At 42.1% G+C, this 20,823-nt stretch overlaps 1 protein-coding gene across 2 annotated transcripts; it reads right to left on the reverse strand.

Moving 5' to 3' along the window:
* Positions 1 to 7,955: 7,955 nt before the first annotated feature.
* Positions 7,956 to 20,560, reverse strand: vcpkmt (valosin containing protein lysine (K) methyltransferase). Of its 2 annotated transcripts, none has more exons than XM_068039076.1 (5): positions 20,378 to 20,560; positions 16,617 to 16,727; positions 13,522 to 13,594; positions 10,432 to 10,551; positions 7,956 to 8,901 (listed from the first exon to the last, which is right to left on the reverse strand). In XM_068039076.1, exons 1-5 carry the CDS (start codon positions 20,533 to 20,535, stop codon positions 8,791 to 8,793), a joined length of 573 nt encoding a protein of 190 aa, XP_067895177.1. In that variant the 5' UTR covers positions 20,536 to 20,560; the 3' UTR covers positions 7,956 to 8,790. The 2 variants fall into 2 exon arrangements, with proteins under 2 accessions (XP_067895177.1, XP_067895176.1); XM_068039075.1 differs by having other exon boundaries at positions 20,185 to 20,524.
* Between the last annotated feature and the right edge of the window lie 263 nt (positions 20,561 to 20,823).

Raw genomic sequence — 20,823 nt, forward strand, 5'->3', positions numbered from 1 at the left:
CTGCCAGTCTCTTTTCATGCTCGCTCTTTGCTTCTCATTTGCTTTTTCAGTTCCCCTCTAGACCTTTATATTTAGCCTGGTTCTCAATCGTATTTTCTACCTGGCATCTGTCATAAGCACACTTTTTCTTCTTTATCTTAATCTCTACCTCTTTTGTCATCCAGGGAGCTCAGGATTTGTTTGCCCTATTTTTCCCCTTCAAGGGACCATACCTTCAGTGTGCCTGAACTATCTCTACTTTGAAGGTAGTCCATTGTTCATCTATCGGTTCTCCTGCCAGCTTTTGACTCCAATTTATTCACCCCAGCTCCATTCTTACTCCACTGAAGTTGGCCTTCCCCCAGTTAATTATTCTTATCCTGGATTGCTCCTTGTCCTTTTCCATAGTGCCTAAACATTGTGATACAATGATCACTATCCCCTAAATGCTCTCCTACTGATATTTGATCCACTTGACCCAGATCTAGCAGTGCCTCCTTTCATATTGGACTAGCAACATACTGTTGTAGAAAATTTTCCTGAACACACTCTCGGAACTCTTGCCCCTCACTACCCTTTACACTACTATTATCCCAGTCTATGTTTGAATAATTAAAGTCCCCCATTCTACCCTATAACTTTTGCACCTCTTAATTTTCTTGCAAATTTATTCCTCTATTTCCTTCCCACTAGCTGTTGGCCTATAGACAACACTGAGCAACGTAACTGCACCTTCTTTGTTCCTTAGCTCTAGCCAAATTGATTCTGTCCTCGACCCCTCTGGGACATCATTTTTCTCCAGCACTACAATGCTCTCCTTAAATCAATACTGCCACCCACCCCCCACTTTCCCTTTCCCATCCTTTCCTGAACACCTTGTATCCAGGAATATTTAACACCCAGTCCTGCCTTTCTTTGAGCCAGGTCTCTATTACAGCCACATCATATTTCCACATGGCAATCTGCATCTGTACCTCACCAGTCTTATTAACCACACTCTGTGCATTCACATACATGCACATTAACCCTGATTCAGACTTTATTACTTTCTCCCTTACTCTTATGCTATCTATCTCCAGCAGTATTTGGTGCACCTTGGGATTCCTCGAATACTTGCTCCTGGTTCCCACACTGAAGACAAGTTACCAGTTTTGCATCCCTCCAATCTGAGATCCCTCTCAGGTTCCCGTCCCCCTAACAATTTAGTTTAAACCCTCCGCAACAACACTAGCACACCTCCCTGCGAGGATGTTCGTCCCAGTCCTACTAAGATGCAAATCATCCATCTCTTACAGGTCCCACCTGCCCCAGAACCAGTCCCAATGTCTCAGAAATCTGATGCCCTCCCTCCTACACCAGTTCTCCAGCCACATGTTCAATCGCTCAGTTCTCCTGTTCCTATGCTTACTAACACCTGGGACTGGGGATAATCCTGAGATTACTGCTTTTGAGGTCCTGCTTTTTAATCTCCTTCCTAGTTCCCTAAAATCTGCTTTCAGGACTTCATCCCGTTTTTACCCATGTCATTGGTACCAATGTGGATCACGACCTCTGGCTGCTCACCCTCGCCCAGAAGAATGTCCTGCAGCCTCTCCGTGACATCGTTGACCCTAGCACCAGGGACGCAACACACCAGCCTGGAGTCACGTTTACTGCCACAGAAACGCCCATCTGTTCCCCTAACGAATCCTGTATCACTACAGCTCTTCCTCCCTTCCTGTGCAGCTGAACCACTTGGCTCTGAATGCACTCCTCTGAGGAACCAGCATCCTCACCAGTATCCAAAATGGAAAACCAGTTAGTGAGTGAGATCACATCAGGGGACACCAGCACAACCTGCCTGGTTCTCTTAGACTGCCTGGCGGTCACCCATTTCCATCTGCCTGCATCTCCTAACCCGCGATGTGACCACCTCCCTAAATGTTCTATTCAGTGACTCCAGCTGCCACTCGAGTTCTGAAACCCGGAGCTCAAGCTTTTGCAGCCGGTGACATTTCCTGCAGATGTATTTGTCTAGGACACATGGTGCATCCATGAGTTCCCACATGCCACAGGCTGTACATTCCACTTGGCATAACTTCCCTGCTTTTGTACTCTATGCTTTTTATGAAGCCTAAGATCCCACATGCTTTGCTAACCACTCTCTCCGTATGTCCTGCCACCTTCAAAGATCGATGCACATGCACACCCAGGTCGCTCTGTTCCTGCACTCTTTAGAACTGCACCATTAAGTCTACAGTACCTCACCCTATCCCTTCTACCAAAATGCATCACCTCACATTTGTCTGTATTAAATTCCATCTGCCACTTGTCTGCCAGTCTATGTCCTGTTGTCAGTGATTCACATCACTCCAAGTTTGGTATCATCTGCAAACTTTGAAATTCGACTCTGCATTCCAAGCTCCAAGACATTTTCATATAGCAAAAACAAAAAGCAGTGGTCCTAGCACTGATCCTTGGGGAACACCATTGTCTACCTTCCTCCAGTCTGAAAAACAATTTACCACAACTCGTTTTCATTCCTTAAGCCAATTTTTAAAAATCCAATTGGACACTGACCCTCCTATTCCATGAGCCTCAATTTTGTTAAAGTACCACATAAAAGGTTAGTTAACAAATGCTTTCTTCAAATCTATATAGACAACATCCACCACATTCTCAACCTTCTGTTACTACATCCAAAAAGTTCTAGTCGAGCATGATCTGCCTTTTATGAATTCATGCTGGCTATCCTTAATTAACTCCACACCTGTTGATCTTTTCCTTGATTATTGTTTCTAAAACCTCACCCACCACTGATGTTAAACTAACTAGCATGTAGTTGCTAGGACTGTCCTTACGCCCTTTCTTGAATAAAAGGATGTCACGGTTGCTGTTCACCGATCCTGATACTTCCCCCACATCTGGGGGAAGATTGGATGATTATGGCAAGCCTTTGCGCTATCTCCACCCCCACTTCATTTAACAACCAGGGATGCAAACCATTTACTTCAGGTGACATTTACCCTAAATGTAGCCAGCCTTTTAAGTAAAATTTCCCTCTCAATTTTTTACCCTATCCATTGCCTCTACTGATATTTTGCCAGATTCCTCTTCCATAGTAAACATAGATACAAAGTACTCATTAAAGTATTAAAATAAAAGCAAAATACTGCAGATGCTGGAAATCTGATGCTGCCAGACCTGAGTATTTCCAGCATTTCTTGTTTTTATTACTCATTAAGTATTCTAGTCTTGCCCTGTGCCTCGAAGCATAAATTACCTTCTTTGTCCCTAATAGGCCCCACTCCACCTCTTACTACCCGCTTACTATTTACATGCCTTCTTGAACTGCTGCAGTCCATTTGGGTATACCCACAGTGCTGTTGGAAGGGAGTTCCAGGATTTTGACCCAGCGACAGTGAAGGAACAGCAATATAGTTCCAAGTCAGGATGGTGTGTGACTTGGAGGGGAAATTGCAGGTGGTGGCGTTCCCATGTATTTACTGCCCTTGTCCTTCTAGTTGGTAGAGGTCACGGGTTTGGAAGGTGCTGTCTAAGGAGCCTTGGTGGATTGTTGCAATGCATCTTGTAGATGGTACACACTGCTGCCACTGTGCGTCGGTGGTGGAGGGAGTGAATGTTTGTAGATGGGGTGCCAATCAAGCGGGCTGCTTTGTCCTGGATGGTGTCGAGCTTCTTGAGTATTGTTGGAGCTGCACCCATCCAGGCAAGTGGAGAGTATTCCATCACACGCCTGAATTGTGCCTTGCAGATTGTGGACAGGCTTTGGGGAGTCAGGAGGTGAGTTACTCGCCTCAGGATTCCTAGCCTCTGACCTGTTCTTGTAGCCATGGTATTTATATGGCTACTCCAATTCAGTTTCTGGTCAATAGTAGCCCCTAGGATGTTAATAGTGGAGGATTCAGCGATGGTATGTCAAGGGAAGATGGTTAGATTCTCTCTTGTTGGAGATGGTCATTCCCTGGCACTTGTGTGGCATGAATATTACTTTCCACTTATCAGCCCAAGCCTGGATATTGTCCAGGTCTTGCTGCATTTCCACACGAACTGCTTCAGTATCTGAGGAGTCATGAATGGTGCTGAACATTGCACAATCAGCGAACATCCCCACTTCTGACCTTATGATTGAAGGAAGGTCATTGATGAAGCAGCTGAAGATGGTTGGGCTTAGGACATTACCCTGAGGAACTCCCGCAGTGATGTCCTGGAGCTGAGATGATTGACCTCCAACGACCACAACCATCTTCCTTTGTACTAGGTATGACTCCAACCAGTGGAGGGTTTTCCCCGATTCCCATTGAGCTCAGTTTTGCTTGGGCTCCTTGATGCCATACTCGGTCAAATGCTGCCTTGATGTCAAGGACAGTCACTCTCACCTCACCTCTGGAGTTCAGCTCTTTCGTCCATGTTTGAACCAAGGCTGTAATGAGGCCAGGAAGCTGAGTGGCCCTGGCGGAACCCAAACTGAGTGTCACTGAGCAGGTTATTGCTAAGCAAGTGCTGCTTGATGGCACTGTTGATGACACCTTCCATCACTTTACTGATAATTGAGTGTAGGCTGATGGGGGGGGGGGGGGGGGGGGGGTGGTAATTGGCCGGGTTGGACATGTTCTGCTGTGTGCGTACAGGACATACCTAGGCAATTTTCCATATTGCAGGGTAGATGCCAGTGTTGTAGCTGTACTGGAACAGCTTGGCTAGGGGTGCAGCAAGTTCTGGAGCACAGGTCTTCAGTACTATTGCCGGAATATTGTCAGGGCCCATAGCTTTTGCAGTATCCAGTGCCTTCAGTCGTTTCTTGATATCACGCAGAGTGAATCGAATTGGCTGAAGTCGGGCATCTGTGATTTTGGGGTCTTCAGGAGGAGGCCGAGATGGATCAGCAACTCGGCACTGCTGGCTGAAGATTGTTGCAAATGCTTCAGCCTTATCTTTTGCACTGATGTGCTGGGCTCCCCCATCATTGAGGATGGGGATATTTGTGGAGCCACCTCCTCCAGTTAGTTGTTTAATTGTCCAACATTCACAGCTGGATGTGGCAGGACTGCAGAGCTTAGATCTGATCCGTTGGTTATGGGATCGCTCACCTCTGTCTATCGCCTGCTGCTTACGCAGTTTGGCATGCAAGTAGGCCTGGGTTGTAGCTTCACCAGGTTGACACCTCATTTTGAGGTATGCCTGGTGCTGCTCCTGGCATGCCCTCCTGCACTCTTCATTGAACCAGGGTTGGTTTCCTGGCTTGATGGTAATTGTAGAGTGGGGGATATGCCGAGCCATGAGGTTAGATTGTGGTGGAGTACAATTCTGCTGCTGCTGATGGCCCACAGCGCCTCATGGATACCCAGTTTTGCATTGCTAGATCTGCTTGAAATCTATCCCATTTGGCACGGTGATAGTACCACACAACACGATGGATGGTATCCTCAATGTGAAGGCAGGACTTCGTCTCCACAAGGACTGTGTGGTGATCACTCCGACCAATACAGTCATGGACAGAAGCATCTGCAGCAGGCAGATTGGTGAGGACAAGGTCAAGTATGTTTTTCCAGCGTGTTGGTTCCCCCACCACCTGCCGCAGACCCAGTCTAGCAGCTATGTCCTTTAGGACTCGGCCAGCAGTGGTGATACTGAGCCATTCTTGGTGATGGACATTGAAGTCCCCCACCCAGAGTACATTTTGTGCCCTTGCCACCTTCAGTGCTTCCTCCAAGTAGTGTTCAATATGGTGTACTGAGTCATCAGCTGAGGGAGGGCGGTAGGTGGTAATCCGTAGGAGGTAATCAGTAGGTGGTTACCTTGCCCATGTTTGATCTGATGCCAAGAGACTTCATGGGGTCCGGAGTCGACGTTGAGGACTCCCAGGGCAACTGCCTCCCTACTGTATACCACTGTGCCACCACCTCTGGTGGGTCTGTCCTGCCGATGGGACAGGACGTACCCGGGGATGGTGATGGCAGTGTCTGGAACATTGTCTGTAAGGTATGATTCCGTGAGTATGACTATGTCAGGCTGTTGATTGACTAGTCTGTGGGACAGCTCTCCCAACTTTGGCACAAGCCCCCAGCTGTTAGTGAGGAGGACTTTGCAGGGTCGACCAGGCTGGCTTTGCCGTTGTCGTTTCCGGTACCTCGGTCGATGCCGGGTAGTTCGTCCGGTTTCATTCCTTTTTATTGACTTCGTAGCGGTTAGATACAACTGAGTGGCTTGCTAGGCCATTTCAGGTAAGGACAGCAGATTTCTTTCCCTAAAGGACATTAGTGAACCAGATGGGTTTTTACAACAATCAACAATGGTTTCATGGCCATCATTAGACTAGCTTTTAATTCCAGATTTTTTTTTTTTAACTAATTAAATTCAAATTCCACTTTCTGCTGTGGTGGGATTCAAACCCATGTCCCCAGAGAAATACCTTGGGTCTCTGGGTTACTAGTCCAGTGATAATACCACTACGCCACTACCTACCCTGTCTTACAGCCTGTAAGACAGAACCTTGAACGCATGTATTTAAGTAGGCTGTGAATTCTAATTACATAGTGTATACAAAGCAGAGTGAAGTTCAGGTTTAACTGATGAACAACACAGCTGCTGGGAGAGGAAATGCATTCAGTTCAACTTGTTAACTTCAGTCAGATCTCATGTTTCAAACAAACTGATAATACTACAGTAAAAAGACAATTTGTTACAGTTGACTGGATGTAATTCCATCAAAAGACATCCATAATCATGATAAACTTATGTAATTTTCTCAATTGTACTTTGTATGACAACGGTTTTGCTTACATCAGTTTTCTCCCTTCTTATGCTGCCCACAGGCCATCACTCTTTACCAGCAATTCTCAGTCAAGTTGAAATTCCATTCAACCCTTTAAAAAGGACAATTTCAACACCAAAATCTACATATGTACATGACAGGATCAAGAACAGGGATACCCTTATGGTTGAGCAGCCTATACTCACCCGTGAAAAAATTGTTACTTGGGTGAGCTACTGGAGATAATTTGGAAAATACAAACAAGAGTGCAATTTGTTAAGATTTAGTTTTAGTTTTAGAGATACAGCACTGAAACAGGCCCTTCGGCCCACCGAGTCTGTGCTGACCATCAACCACCCATTTATACTAATCCTGCACTAATTCCATATTCCTACCACATCCCCACCTGTCCCTATATTTCCCTACCACCTAACTATACTAGGGGCAATTGCTAATGGCCAATTTACCTATCAACCTGCAAGTCTTTGGCATGTGGGAGGAAACCCACGCAGACACAGGGAGAACTTGCAAACTCCATACAGGCAGTACCCAGAATTGAACCCGGGTCCCTGAAGATGTGAGGCTGCGGTGCTAACCACTGCGCCGCCCCCAAGATATTTTGAATTAAAACACATTCTAGCTTCTGTGAATTACTTGAAATTAAAACTTTATAACACTTGTGAAACAGCTGCAAAAGTAACCAAAGAGCTAAGTTAAAGGCCATTGGTAGTTAGTAAATTAGACTAAATAAACGTTCAGTTAACAATTATTCTTTTGACAATTTTGTTAGAACTCCCTCCATATAGGCCAATAGGGACTTGAGCCCAATGTTCACCCTAAAGCATGATTTAAATCCTTTTCCACTATTAAAAAAGGTCAAGTACACATTTCCCTTCTTTCCAAAGGACAGCAACCATCTCACAAATATTAGTATACAGTGTCTCTGAAACAATCAGCAACTACTGCAGTCCTGTTTCTCTTGACAAGTGTACACATCTGATAATTATGGTATCAAAAATTACTGTATTCAAATAAATCTATTTAACCCAAGAGTCAGCCATGATAACAACTCCCTTTACAAATGTCTGACCTTCCTCATATGAAGTCAATTGATGCTATGCAGCAGAAATTAATACATACCAGATATATCAGATGTTGTTTCTTACAAAACTCAGAAGAAATGACTAAGATAGCATAACAAACTAACCTATGGTTTTGACAATTTTTTGGCAAATAATTAGTTTAATGTCTACAGCTCAAAAGGTTTATAGCTCATGCAGGTCAAAGCGCAAAATAAAGTTGTGCAATCATTAAACAATCTCAAAATTATAGAAAATCAATCAAATTCTCAGGTCATTTTTAAATCTGTGAATATATGGTGAATATTAACATTTCAAAAAGGTTAGTTCAGTGGTTTTCAAACATGATCAATAAAACCACTGTTCAAAATCAACCAACACGTTTTAAATACAATTTTCTTTTCAGAACTGCATGAACAACAAAAAAAGTCCAAAAAAAACAAATGGTCTACAAGAGTACCAGTTGTCTGTCTGGCATAACATTCACAGCTGGACTCAGAAGATAAACCAAACATCAAAAAATGCTCTCAATACCACAAACCATTACAACAATGCTCAAGCTGTTAATGAACCACAAGCAGAAACCAGAGCCTGAACACCTCCCTCCTCCAGGATCTGATATTTATAGTTATTGCACAAATTATTACATGTTCAAATTTTAAAAACTAATGTAAATCATACAGTTTGCATTTCTGCCAAGAATGAATGCTAGAAAAAAAAAATTGATGCCAGTAGAAAATAACTATGTAATAACACTCTTATAAAGAACAGGTGACATCCAAAGGGCTGAAGATCACTTTTCATGGGCTATAAGAAAACCTGTTTTTACATTTGCTTCTGTAGTAGTTACACATAATAAAACTCTAATAAGAATTGCCCCTTCTCATGTCATGGTTGAACCTTTTTGGGAACACTTGTGTCAGAGAACAAAAATAAAAAAAAAAAGAGTGTAAGTTATTATTTCAAGGTAAAGATGTCTTAATGATGTCTTTTCCTCTTTATATGTAAAATATGAATGTCTTCACTTCTGTATTCCTCATCATGCCTGTCCAATGGAATCTCTTCTACTTCAAAATCAGTCTGCAAAAGCTGATATAAAACAAGGGATATCGGAAGTTAACATTGCAAAAATTTCAATCAAACCAAGCACAGAGTTTTAAATGATTGACCATAAGTTACATTTCATCTTTTTACAGTCAAGCTGAGTAAGGAAGTTATCAAGGCCGAGTCCTCTGCACATTCTAGCATCCTGATTGTCCAAGTTGCTGATAGCAGTACTGTACTTAGGTCACCAAGCAGACTCTCAATTGATGCAAAAATGTTTTTCCTTTTAAAAAATGACCAAACGTAAGTCAATATTAGATCCAACCACGAAGGAAAGCTAACTGCAATTACAAGCAGGAAAAACACCCAATTATCTATACAAATAATACTACTGCTGTTTTACTTACTACATTTTACAAGTGATCTCAGAAGGCTACAACATAGAAACAGATCATTTATCCCGTTTTTCTTCACAAACCGTCTAAATCGAATTCTAATCGCTAGCTCGTTCCCTATAATCTTTAATACTTATTCTTCAAACAACTATCTAATCTCCTTTTAAAATAATTTACTTACTCTGCTTCAACTGCCTGTGGTACAGTTCTACACTCTAGTCATGCATTGCAAAGATTTCTTTCTAGCCTCTCCTTTTATTATTTCATGATTATCTTAAAAGTTATATCCTATTCTTCTCTAGGTGACATATGGAAAAATAACTTTCTATCTTATCATCTCTTTACAATCTCGAAGACCTCTTCAAGCCACCCCTTAACTTTCTCAGCTAAAGTGGAAAAAGCCATAACTCAAGTCTGCCTTTATAACTACAACCTCAGACTTGATAAAGTTCCGTGAATCTACATTACATCTTTTCCATTGCTTTTATATTCTCTATAACGGCTATGCAAAACTGTACTCAATATTCCAATTGCAGACTAAAGGTCATGATCTGGTTACTGAGTTGGAATCACTGGGATCAGTCTGAGCGGCATCACATTTTTAGTAACATATGTTTAACAGTATTGAGATATTAGCCATTGGTTGCTGACAAGTTCCTCAAAGGTATGAAGCAAATTCATTTCATTATGTAACAGCTATTCTTTGGCCTCCTTGTCTCGAGAGACAATGGGTAAGCGCCTGGAGGTGGTCAGTGGTTTGTGAAGCAGCGCCTGGAGTGGCTATAAAGGCCAATTCTAGAGTGACAGGCTCTTCCACAGGTGCTGCAGAAAAATTTGTTTGTCGGGGCCGTTACACAGTTGGCTCTCTCCTTGCGCCTCTGTCTTTTTTCCTGCCACTGCTAAGTCTCTTCGACTAACAGCTAATAAAGTACATAATCAACTTCCAATAAATGGTATTTCATTTTACAAAATCCTGGTTATAACAAATGTGGATTGGAGATTATGAAAACACTTTTAAGTATATTACTTTATAAAAACAGAATATATTTTTTTAAATAAAAGTGGTGTGACTAGTTTTAGTTTATTGTCAATATCTCATCCCTATTCAAGCTATATTAGCCATGGAGCTACAGTTAATCCAATATAATAAGTATGGTAATTGTTTTAACGAAAAACTTACCTCAAAAAAACGAATCTCTATTTTAGGGTTGTTTCCCATTGTCCTCTCTTCATAGCAACATATGACACAGCTGTTGTTTCCTGTAAGCTCTGTCATAGTCCTCAGCAAGGGCTCTAAAGACTGCAAGACAGTATATTGTTTAAACAACACACTCACATTTTGGACATCACTAATGTTCTTATTCAATATCATTTTTATACAATGTAGGAGAACCTGAACAGCCACTGTGAGACAGTGCATGTAGGGTTTCTTGCAATAAAAGAATTAAGATACAAGAATATTGAAGTAGGAATTTAAACACATACAAAAATCTTCAAACTAGAAATGAATACACAAAAGGATAAAGAAATTAAAATGGCTATTTTACTTTAAAATGTCAGTGGTAAACAAAACACAGCTTGCTTGAGAACTTCTTCGCAAGCTTAGTCATCAGCTTAACAACGGTAGTGAGGACTAATGACTAATAGTCAACTTCAAATATTTGGCTCTGTTCCGCACAGTAACAGGAAAGCACTGATACTGTAATCTCTTAATGCTTAGCATGCCACAACAAATTTACCTATCTCAGCATATTATCTTCTGTGCACCAATAAATAATAATTTGTCAATTCTACCAAACCATTGTGTGCCCTTAGCAGAAAAAGTGCTTGCGGTTAATTTTCAGCCAATGAAAGCCAATTTTTTTCAAGTTCCTCCCATCTTCAAAATGGCTGGAAGGTGAAGAGTCGAGTATTTTCAAAAAGATTTTAAAAAGTTGGATGATATTAAATTAATGAAAATTCATAAAATTAGAATTGGCAAAATGGGAACATAGAGAAACAGAATCAAACTTAGTGTTTAAAATTTTATTGTACATGGTTAAAAATACTATTCCTAACATGAGCAGCTTTAGTTCTGTAATAAACAGTGCGTAAACTAAAATTTTACAAATACAAGTCAACTCAGGAATTCAAACATTTGTTGAGATTGTCCTAAGTCCGAGGGTTAAAATGCAGCATAAAGTGAAATACTGCAGATGCTGGAAATGTGAAATAACCAAAAAATGCTGGAAATACTCAACAGGTCAGGCAGCACCTGTGTAAAAGGAAAGTCGGGTTCTGACAAAAGGTCACTGGCCTGAAACATTAACACTACCTCATTTCTCCACCTGATCCACTAATTTTCTGTTTTTAACATACAGCATATCTGAAACATCAAAATCTATTTACAAATAAGCATTCTGTATATTCTTGCTACATTTCATTCTAATTCTTAATTTTAATTTTACATTTGAATTCTTAAACATTACATTTAAGGCTAATTAAAAAAATTACAACCCTCACACTGTAAAATGTGTGCAAACATAATTTAAAGGTGGAATTTTAGAAACAGTATAGGTCAATACTGAACTGTGGGGAGAGAACAGGGAAGTGGGCTTAGTTTTGGGTTGCTTTAATGGAGACCCAGATAGACAATGGGCTAAATGGCCTTCTATGCTGTAAGCATCTATATTTCTTCTACATTTTAAATGCAAAAACAAAATGAGAGATTAATGCACACATATATTGTTTAGCCTTACATTCAACTCGATGTTACATCAAAGCAACATTTAAGTTTGATTAATTTATGTTATGACCAGGTGAGCAAGAGGTCTAGGGTTCCCTTTCGGTCTTCATCTGGTTTTGCTGTCACAGGGTTTTTATTTTTAGACACACTGTTTTTAGCTCCCCCTTGGTGAATCCTTGTTCACTGCTTTCCAATTATAAAGTAAAGAAACGAGCATTAGCAGGCTTCCTTAGTTTTATTTTTTTAGAGATACAGCACTGAAACAGGCCCTTCAGCCCACCGAGTCTGTGCCGACCATCAACCACCCATTTATACTAATCCTACACTAATCCCATATTCCTACCACATCCCCACCTGTCCCTATATTTCCCTACCACCTACCTATACTAGGGGCAATTTATAATGGCCAATTTACCTACCAACCTGCAAGTCCTTTGGCTTGTGGGAGGAAACCGGAGCACCCGGAGAAAACCCACGCAGACAGAGAACTTGCAAACTCCACACAGGCAGTACCCAGAATTGAACCCGGGTCGCTGGAGCTGTGAGGCTGCAGTGCTAACCACTGCGCCACCCATAGGTTTAAAGAAGGTGAAATTTTATTAAACTTAAGCTTAAACTCTAATCCGGTTGACGCCTATGGATACACGATGCACCCATGATAGCATGCATACTCAATACACACATGCAAATAGAGACAGAAAAGAGAAGAAAAATTAATGTGGAAAAGTTTGAGGCAATCTCAGGAGGAGGGTTTTTTGTTACTGTGCTTAGAGCTCGCTGTAGAGTCCATGATTGAAGATATGGTCTTGCTTTTCGTTGGGGTCCAGTATTCTTCTTAAACCTTGTTCACTGTAGGAGACTTTTCTCTCTTGGGGTTCATGGGTCTTCCAGTTCTGAGAAATAGATGGGAGCAGACAGGAGGTCTTCTTCAGTCCTTGAGCATTCTGCTTTCTGCCAGTTCAAACACACTCTGCAATTTAAAACTCCCCAGGTTGGCCAGCAGGGTGGTCACGTGACCAACACGTTTGACCAGGTCTGTTCTGTGTATTGTACTGGAGCAGGGGATAGTTCCTTTGTTCCAACACTGTCTGCTAATGTGCAAAAGTGGCTTTCCAGCCAGGCGCCTGGCAACTCCTTGTAACAGGCCTTCTCTCCTTCCCAGCAAGAAGTTGAAATTTAATGTCCATGTGGCAAAATTAATGTGCCTCATTCCTGGCAGGTGGGGGCCTGCATGACAACTGTATTATACAAAGAACTTTATTTTTAAATTTCTTATATGCAAAATGCAACGTTATACTTATACAGCATAAAGAATTATTAAATTTAAAGAACAATTATTAAATTAACGACACATACAGGACTCATGTCCATCATCTGGTTTTTATATTAGATGAGAAGAAAACACACACAATCAGTGCAACTTTATTCTTCTGTGAAAATATTTTTATTGCACGCGTTGAATTACAAACAAAGTTCAGGAACAATCCCTTTACAAAGTACATATTAATTCAGGAAACCACCTTTTACAACCTCAGGTGTACCCACCTGCTCATAGTAAATACAGTCTGCCACAAGGATGTAGTCTGGGTCAGGCGGAAGGTCTTTCACGCTTTCACCCCTGAAAAATATCATAGTACAGAAACATTAAGGCTGCATTAATACTACATTGTAGACAAAGGAGAAAGTCCTTTGGCCGTTTGAGCCTATTCCATCAGTCACAATTCGATTAGATGATCCATATCTCAACTTCACCTTTAATCAATATCCCTCAATATGTTTAACTAGAAAAAAATCTCTCAATTGGTCCAGCATCCACACTCTCTTGTGGAATAGGTTCCACGTTCACAATCCTGTGTGTGCGTAGAAGTGCTTCTTGCTTTCACTCCAAAATAGCATTGTTCTAAGCGTTATCCCTGCTTGTTCTGCATTGTTCCAACAGAGGAAATAGTTTCGCTATATCTAACCCAAAGTAAATACATGACAATTTTATGCAAACTCTCTTCATAACTTAATGCTTTAAGCCCTAGTATTGTCCTAGTGAACCACACTATACTCCCTCAGATGCAAATTTAATTCCTAAGGTTCTATGCCCAACCTGAACACATTTCCAGAAGGGGTCAGATCAAAGCTCTGTACAACTGAAAGATCACTTCCTCAATTTTGAATTCCAACTTCCTTGAAATAAAGGCCAACATTCAATTGCCTTTTTGATTACATCTTGCTTGTGAAAACCAGTACTTGTGTGTGAATCATAGCTGGCAAGACCAAAGTTACACAGTGAACTATAATTTGTACTGTCTGCTTACATCGGTGCAGATTTGTGCTCCTGCAGTGACTATTTTATAACATTAGGAGAGACAACAATGCCATGCTCTCAAAGAATCAATACTGCATTTATAAAGTGCTCAGGAGGTCCAACAGAATACATGAACACTTCAAAATTTGGTTTTACATCAAACTAGTGCCATCCTCAAGAGGGAAAGTGATGAAATATGAAATGAACGGGAGGAATTATGAAATAAAAGTTAACTGTTGAACTGAACTATAAAAAAGGACACATTTGTGCCACAGACAAGCTGGAGTAGAAGTCAGAAGAGCCCTCCTGTACTGTCAATAAACATGTTTGTCAGTCGAGGACAAAACCCACTATCCACATCTAAACCAGCTTTGGGGAAAAACACATTGAAATGGAAAATAGCCCATTCCATGCTAACAACTTCTATCTGCAGGAATGGAGCGAACAGACTTTTACAAACAGACTGACTCTGCAGCAAAGTGTACGAATAATAGGTGTGAAATAGCAGAATGAACCACATTCAGGCGCCATTATGTAACAATGGTTCCCATATCCTGGAACATTGTATGAATCACCCAGGGGAGAGAGCTCTTAGTCACCTGGCCGACACCCCACACTGACAAGTTTGTACCTTAAAAGGTCTGGGGGGTGAGGAAGGAAGGAAGGGGAGGGGGAAAGTGTGTGTGTGTTTGGACACTAAACTTCTCCACTTCAGCAAATTCTTGCTCATTCTTTTGACTGCAGTCATCATCATTCCATTAGCAAAGGTCAAATACACAAAGAAAAATAAACTCAAGATCCTTGAAAATCATCAATACCAAATCCTCTTCTGCATTCAATTTTTGATTGTTCAACAGAATCAAAAGCACAATTTGACACATTAAGCATCAGCTTTGTTCAGTAGGTAGCACTCATCTCACCACAGCACTGTGCCTCAAGGCCCATTCTCGGACTGGATTACATGATCTAGAATTCAGTGGAGTATTGAAGGGATACATGGTGGTGCCATCTTTCAAATGAAAGATTAAATTATGCCCCCACTATGCGATTTCAGATAACAAAATATTCCATTAACTATTAAAAGAGCAAGCTGACAACCCTCAATCACCAACCACCAAAACCATATATATTTAATTTGCTGTTTGAGAGATCTTCACGTATGCAAATTGCTTGTCGCATTTCCCTACTTAAAAAAGTGACTACACTTCAAAAGTTTAGTTGTGAAGCACTTTGTGACATCTAAAGAACATAAGGTGTTATAAGTTCAAGTTAATTCTTCCCCTCCTGAACCTCCACTCCCTATTTCTCAAAAAAATGTTTTAAATATTCTGATGTGATCAACCCAAACACTTTACTATATGGAAAAAGGGCATAATCAAAAGACGGTACCTAAATATTACTTAACTTTGCTAGTATACATTTATTCTCTATAGAGTTCTGTGGTCTAACTATAAAGGTATTAACAAGGTGGTAACGGGCTTATTGATCTGACTCTCAGACCAGCATCTAAGACAAATAAATCCAAACAGTGTTTCATGAATCATATATACAGACAGACCATATTAGAGCAAGTACCTTTTAACTTACTGGTAACCGTATTGAAACTTCAAGATTTTGTTCACAGTTTGCTAAGTATTGCAAATATTAACAATTATCCTGATTTATCGTTTGTCTTGATTTATCCCATCTGGCATCCATATAATGGAAATTAAGTTCATTTTCAGAGCAACACTGAGAATGAAGGTATAGTAAGTACTGACGAAAAACAAAACTCATTATACTATTTGGGTTCAAGTTTCACTGTGGTACAAGGACATCTTGTTCTCACCTTGATTAACTGATAAGGCTTGAAGAATCACCTGAAAAATCCCTCTTACTGAAACCAAAGCTGTCTATGCCATTTGGTATCAATAGGAAATTATAGTTTGGTAATAAGGGATAGATTAATTGCTCATCTAAAGATGCACTGACAAAATGGGGAGTGAATGGAAGTGATTTAGGGGAAGCATTTCAGTACCTTCAAAAGAAAGTTACAGCAATTAAAAAGTCTCAATATATGTATCAAATATCTTAATATATCAAATATCTCAACCCCGTGATTGTTTCCCCTCTTTCCACTTATTGTCACCTCTTCATAAGCTAGATTAATCCTTTGGTATGTAGAGGATGATGAATGGTTACTTTTCCCCCCACCACCCACCTCCCAACAAAGCAATCTACTCAAAATACTTTCTGCAAAGCTAAGGTAAAGGTGACTTGAATTCCCAAGCTTCTATCCTAATACAAAAACTACGTCAAAAAGTTGAAAACTCTTGAGAAGTTTTAAAGTCAAAAAAGTACAAACCATTTAAGTACCTTGGCTTGGATAGAACCAGTAACCAAGTGCTTGTTGTCATTGATGTTTATGTTAAGTAATTCCTGCAACTCTTCAAGATCTGTGACTGTGACATGTGCCCTAGAAAACAAAAGGAAATTAGCCTCCAATTAAAATCAGACATAAAACTTCAAAAGATCTTACATTTGATTTTGTACATCCACAACCATCCTCAGTCAGAAGTGCCAAGCGGATGATGAATCTCAGCATCCTCAAGGTCCCAATCACAGATGCTATTCTTCAACCAATTCTGTTCACTCCAAGCTATCAAGAAACGCGGAGCGCACAGGATACAGCAAAGGCTATGGGTCCCACCAACATCCAGCTGTAACGCTGAAGACTTGTGCTCCAGAACTAGCCACAACACTAGTCAAGCTGTTCCAAAACATCTACAACACTGGCATTTACACGACATGCGGAAAACTGCCCAGGTATGTCCTATTCACACAAAGCAAGACAAATCTGACCCAACTATTACTCTTAATCATCAGTGTCAACAGTGCTATCAAGCAACACTTATTCACCAATAACCTGCTCACAGATGCTTAGTTCATGTCCCGCCAGGACCGCCTGGCTCCAGACCTCATTACAGTCTTGATTCAAACATCGACAAAAGAACTGAATTTCAAAAGTCAGGGAGGAGTGACTGGCCTTGACATCAAGGCAGCATTTCACCAAGTGTGGCATCAAGGAGCCCTAGTAAAATTGAAGCTAATGGGAATAGGGGGAAAACTCTTCTCTGGCTAGAGTCATACCTTGCACAAAGGAAGATAGTTGTGGTTGTTGAAGGCTAAGCATCTCAGCTCCAGGTCGTCATTGTAGGAGTTCCTCAGGGTAATGTCCTAGGCTCAACCACCTTCAGCTACTTCAATGACCTTCTATCATAAGGTCAGAAGTGGGGATATTGAATGATTGCACAGTGTTATATTTTATTTAGCCCTTTCCTATCCTGAGTGGTGTGAAACAGGGCTGTGTTCTCGCACCCACACTTTTTAGGATTTTCTTCTCCCTGCTGCTTTCACATGCGTTCAAATCCTCTGAAGGAATTTTCCTCCACACAAGATCAGGGGGCAGGTTGTTCAACCTTGCCCGTCTAAGAGCGAAGTCCAAAGTACGGAAAGTCCTCATCAGAGAACTCCTCTTTGCTGACGATGCTGCTTTAACATCTCACACTGAAGAATGCCTGCAGAGTCTCATCGACAGGTTTGCGTCTGCCTGCAATGAATTTGGCCTAACCATCAGCCTCAAGAAAACGAACATCATGGGGCAGGATGTCAGAAATGCTCCATCCATCAATATTGGCGACCACGCTCTGGAAGTGGTTCAAGAGTTCACCTACCTAGGCTCAACTATCAACAGTAACCTGTCTCTAGATGCAGAAATCAACAAGCGCATGGGTAAGGCTTCCACTGCTATGTTCAGACTGGCCAAGAGAGTGTGGGAAAATGGCGCACTGACACGGAACACAAAAGTCCGAGTGTATCAGGCCTGTGTCCTCAGTACCTTGCTCTACGGCAGCGAGGCCTGGACAACGTATGCCAGCCAAGAGCGACGTCTCAATTCATTCCATCTTCGCTGCCTTCGGAGAATACTTGGCATCAGGTGGCGGGACTATATCTCCAACACAGAAGTCCTTGAAGCGGCCAACATCCCCAGCTTATACACACTACTGAGTCAGCGGCGCTTGAGATGGCTTGGCCATGTGAGCCGCATGGAAGATGGCAGGATCCCCAAAGACACATTGTACAGCGAGCTCGCCACTGGTCTCAGACCCACCGGCCGTCCATGTCTCCGTTATAAAGACGTCTGCAAACGCGACATGAAATCGTGTGACATTGATCACAAGTCGTGGGAGTCAGTTGCCAGCATTCGCCAGAGCTGGCGGGCAGCCATAAAGACAGGGCTAAATTGTGGCGAGTCGAAGAGACTTAGTAGTTGGCAGGAAAAAAGACAGAGGCGCAAGGGGAGAGCCAACTGTGCAACAGCCCCAACAAACAAATTTCTCTGCAGCACCTGTGGAAGAGCCTGTCACTCCAGAATTGGCCTTTATAGCCACTCCAGGCGCTGCTTCACAAACCACTGACCACCTCCAGGCGCGTATCCATTGTCTCTCGAGATAAGGAGGCCCAAACGAAAGAAAAAAAGAATATTTTATTCGCAATTCTTCAGAAAATGAAGCAGTCTATGCCCACATACAGCAAGACCTGGACAACATTCAAGCTTGGGTTGATAAGTAGCAAGTAATATTTTTGCCCAGCAATGCCTATCTTCAACAAGAGAGAACCTAACCATCTCCCTTTGACATTCATCAGAATTATCATCGTCGAGCCCCCCACCATCAACATCCTGGGGAGTCACCATTGTCCAGAACCTTAACTGGGCAAGTCACATAAATACTATGACAACAAGAGCAGGTCAGAGGTTAGGAATTCTGCAGCGAGTAACTCACCTCCTGACTCCCCAAAGCCTGTCCACCATCTACAAGGCACAAGTCAGCAGTGTGATGGAATACTCTCCACTTGCCTGGATGAGTGCAGCTCCGACAACAAATCAAGAAGCTCGACACCATCCAGGACAAAGCAGTTCACTTGACTGACACCCCATCCACCACCTTCAACATTTCACTCCCTTCACCACCGGTGCACAGTCGCAGCAGTATGTACCATCTACAAGATGCACTGCAGCAGCTCACCAAGGCTCCTTCAACAACACCTTCTAAACCCACGACTTCTACCGCCTAGAACAAGGGCAGCAGACGCATGGGAACACCTGCACATTCCCCTCCAAGTCATACACTATCTTGTCTTGGAATTGGATTGCAGTTCCTTCACTGGCACTGGGTCAAAATCCTGGAACTCACTCCCTACCAGCACTGTGGGTGTACCTACACCACATGGACTGCAGCCATTCAAGAAGGTGGCACACCAATAGCTTCAAGGGCAATGAGGGATGGGCAATAAATGCTGGCATTGCCAGCGATACTCACATTAAGTAACTACAACATAAGGATTCAGTGACAGAGTGCCATTGGCCATTTCCAGTGTCACTAAACAAGCTATAAAGACAGGCTGAACAGCCAGGGACTCCTTCCTGTAGAAAAGTTGAGGGTGACCTAACAGAGATCTTTAAGATAATGAAAGAGTTTGACAGATTAGATGTAGATGTTTCCTTTTTTGCTGTAAGACCAAAACTAAGGGCTATGAAAATGATAGTCACTAAAAACCCAATAGGGAATTTAAAATAAAATGTGGAACACACTACGAGGAAGAATTGAAGCAAACAGTGTAGATGCTGGATAAATAGGGAGAAAGTAATAAAAGGATATGCTGTTAAGAGTTAGATGAAGTAGGTGCCAATGGAGCCTAAATACCAGCAAAGGCCACTTGAGCCAAATGGCTTGTTTCAATGCTGTAAATTCTATCACCATCTTACAAACACTATGAAGGGAAGACTCCAGCAAACCGTGTAGGATGCTAAAAGCAGCAACAAAGCTCTAACGCGCCAATGAATTTTTTTTTAAAATCAAGATAAACTTTACCCCAGAACAGAAGCCATCAGCCCCACCACTCCGGTCCCCGAGCCCAGCTCCACCACGCTCTTCCCGGTAAAGGCGTGGAGGCCATCCTGGTAGAAGGTGCTCGTTTCCAAGTACTTGGCCAGCACCAGCGCCGCGTCCCACACCACACAGCCTACATCGCCGGCGCTGCACTGCTTAATACAAAGCGCCGTACCGAACCGCCGCTCCACCACCCGCAGAAAATACGCGGACTCGACCCCCACCATCAGTGGAAGACAAAACTCTGGCCTCCACCAAAGCGAAGCAAGGCCCAACTTCGTTACTGACGGTAGGCTGCTGCAGGTGAGGCACTTGCGCTGCGCAACCAATCATCGCCCCGTTTACATTGAAATGGATGGTCACTCCACAGAGCACGCGTCCATTGGCTATTTCTGGCCTGAGGGCGGGATTTATTTTATTCCGTCAGCGGGCGGGGCGGAACGACGCGTGCGTCTGACGCAACTGGTAACCATTGAGATGTTCATGGACCAGAGCACTTTCGTTCGTATCCAACGTATATCAATGACTGGATGGTATACTTCCCCAATACCTGTAAAATATTAAGGCTGAAATTCAAGCAAGTTAGAGGTCATCTAAAAATAGGTGATCAAGATATTTGAT

This window comes from Heterodontus francisci, chromosome 9, assembly GCF_036365525.1.
Source record: "Heterodontus francisci isolate sHetFra1 chromosome 9, sHetFra1.hap1, whole genome shotgun sequence".
NCBI classification, from domain to species: domain Eukaryota; kingdom Metazoa; phylum Chordata; class Chondrichthyes; order Heterodontiformes; family Heterodontidae; genus Heterodontus; species Heterodontus francisci.

Bases quoted from the DNA above. Each gene is read 5' to 3' on its own strand.
- vcpkmt (XM_068039075.1), bottom strand. From the start codon at position 20,429: ATGGTGGGGGTCGAGTCCGCGTATTTTCTGCGGGTGGTGGAGCGGCGG. The intron at 16,728-20,184 runs GTAAAGTTTATC...TTTGTTTTCTAG, and splicing joins CTGATGGCTTCTGTTCTGGG to GGCACATGTCACAGTCACAG. The intron at 8,902-10,431 runs GTAAGTTTTTCG...GTTTTATATCAG, and splicing joins TAGAGATTCGTTTTTTTGAG to CTTTTGCAGACTGATTTTGA.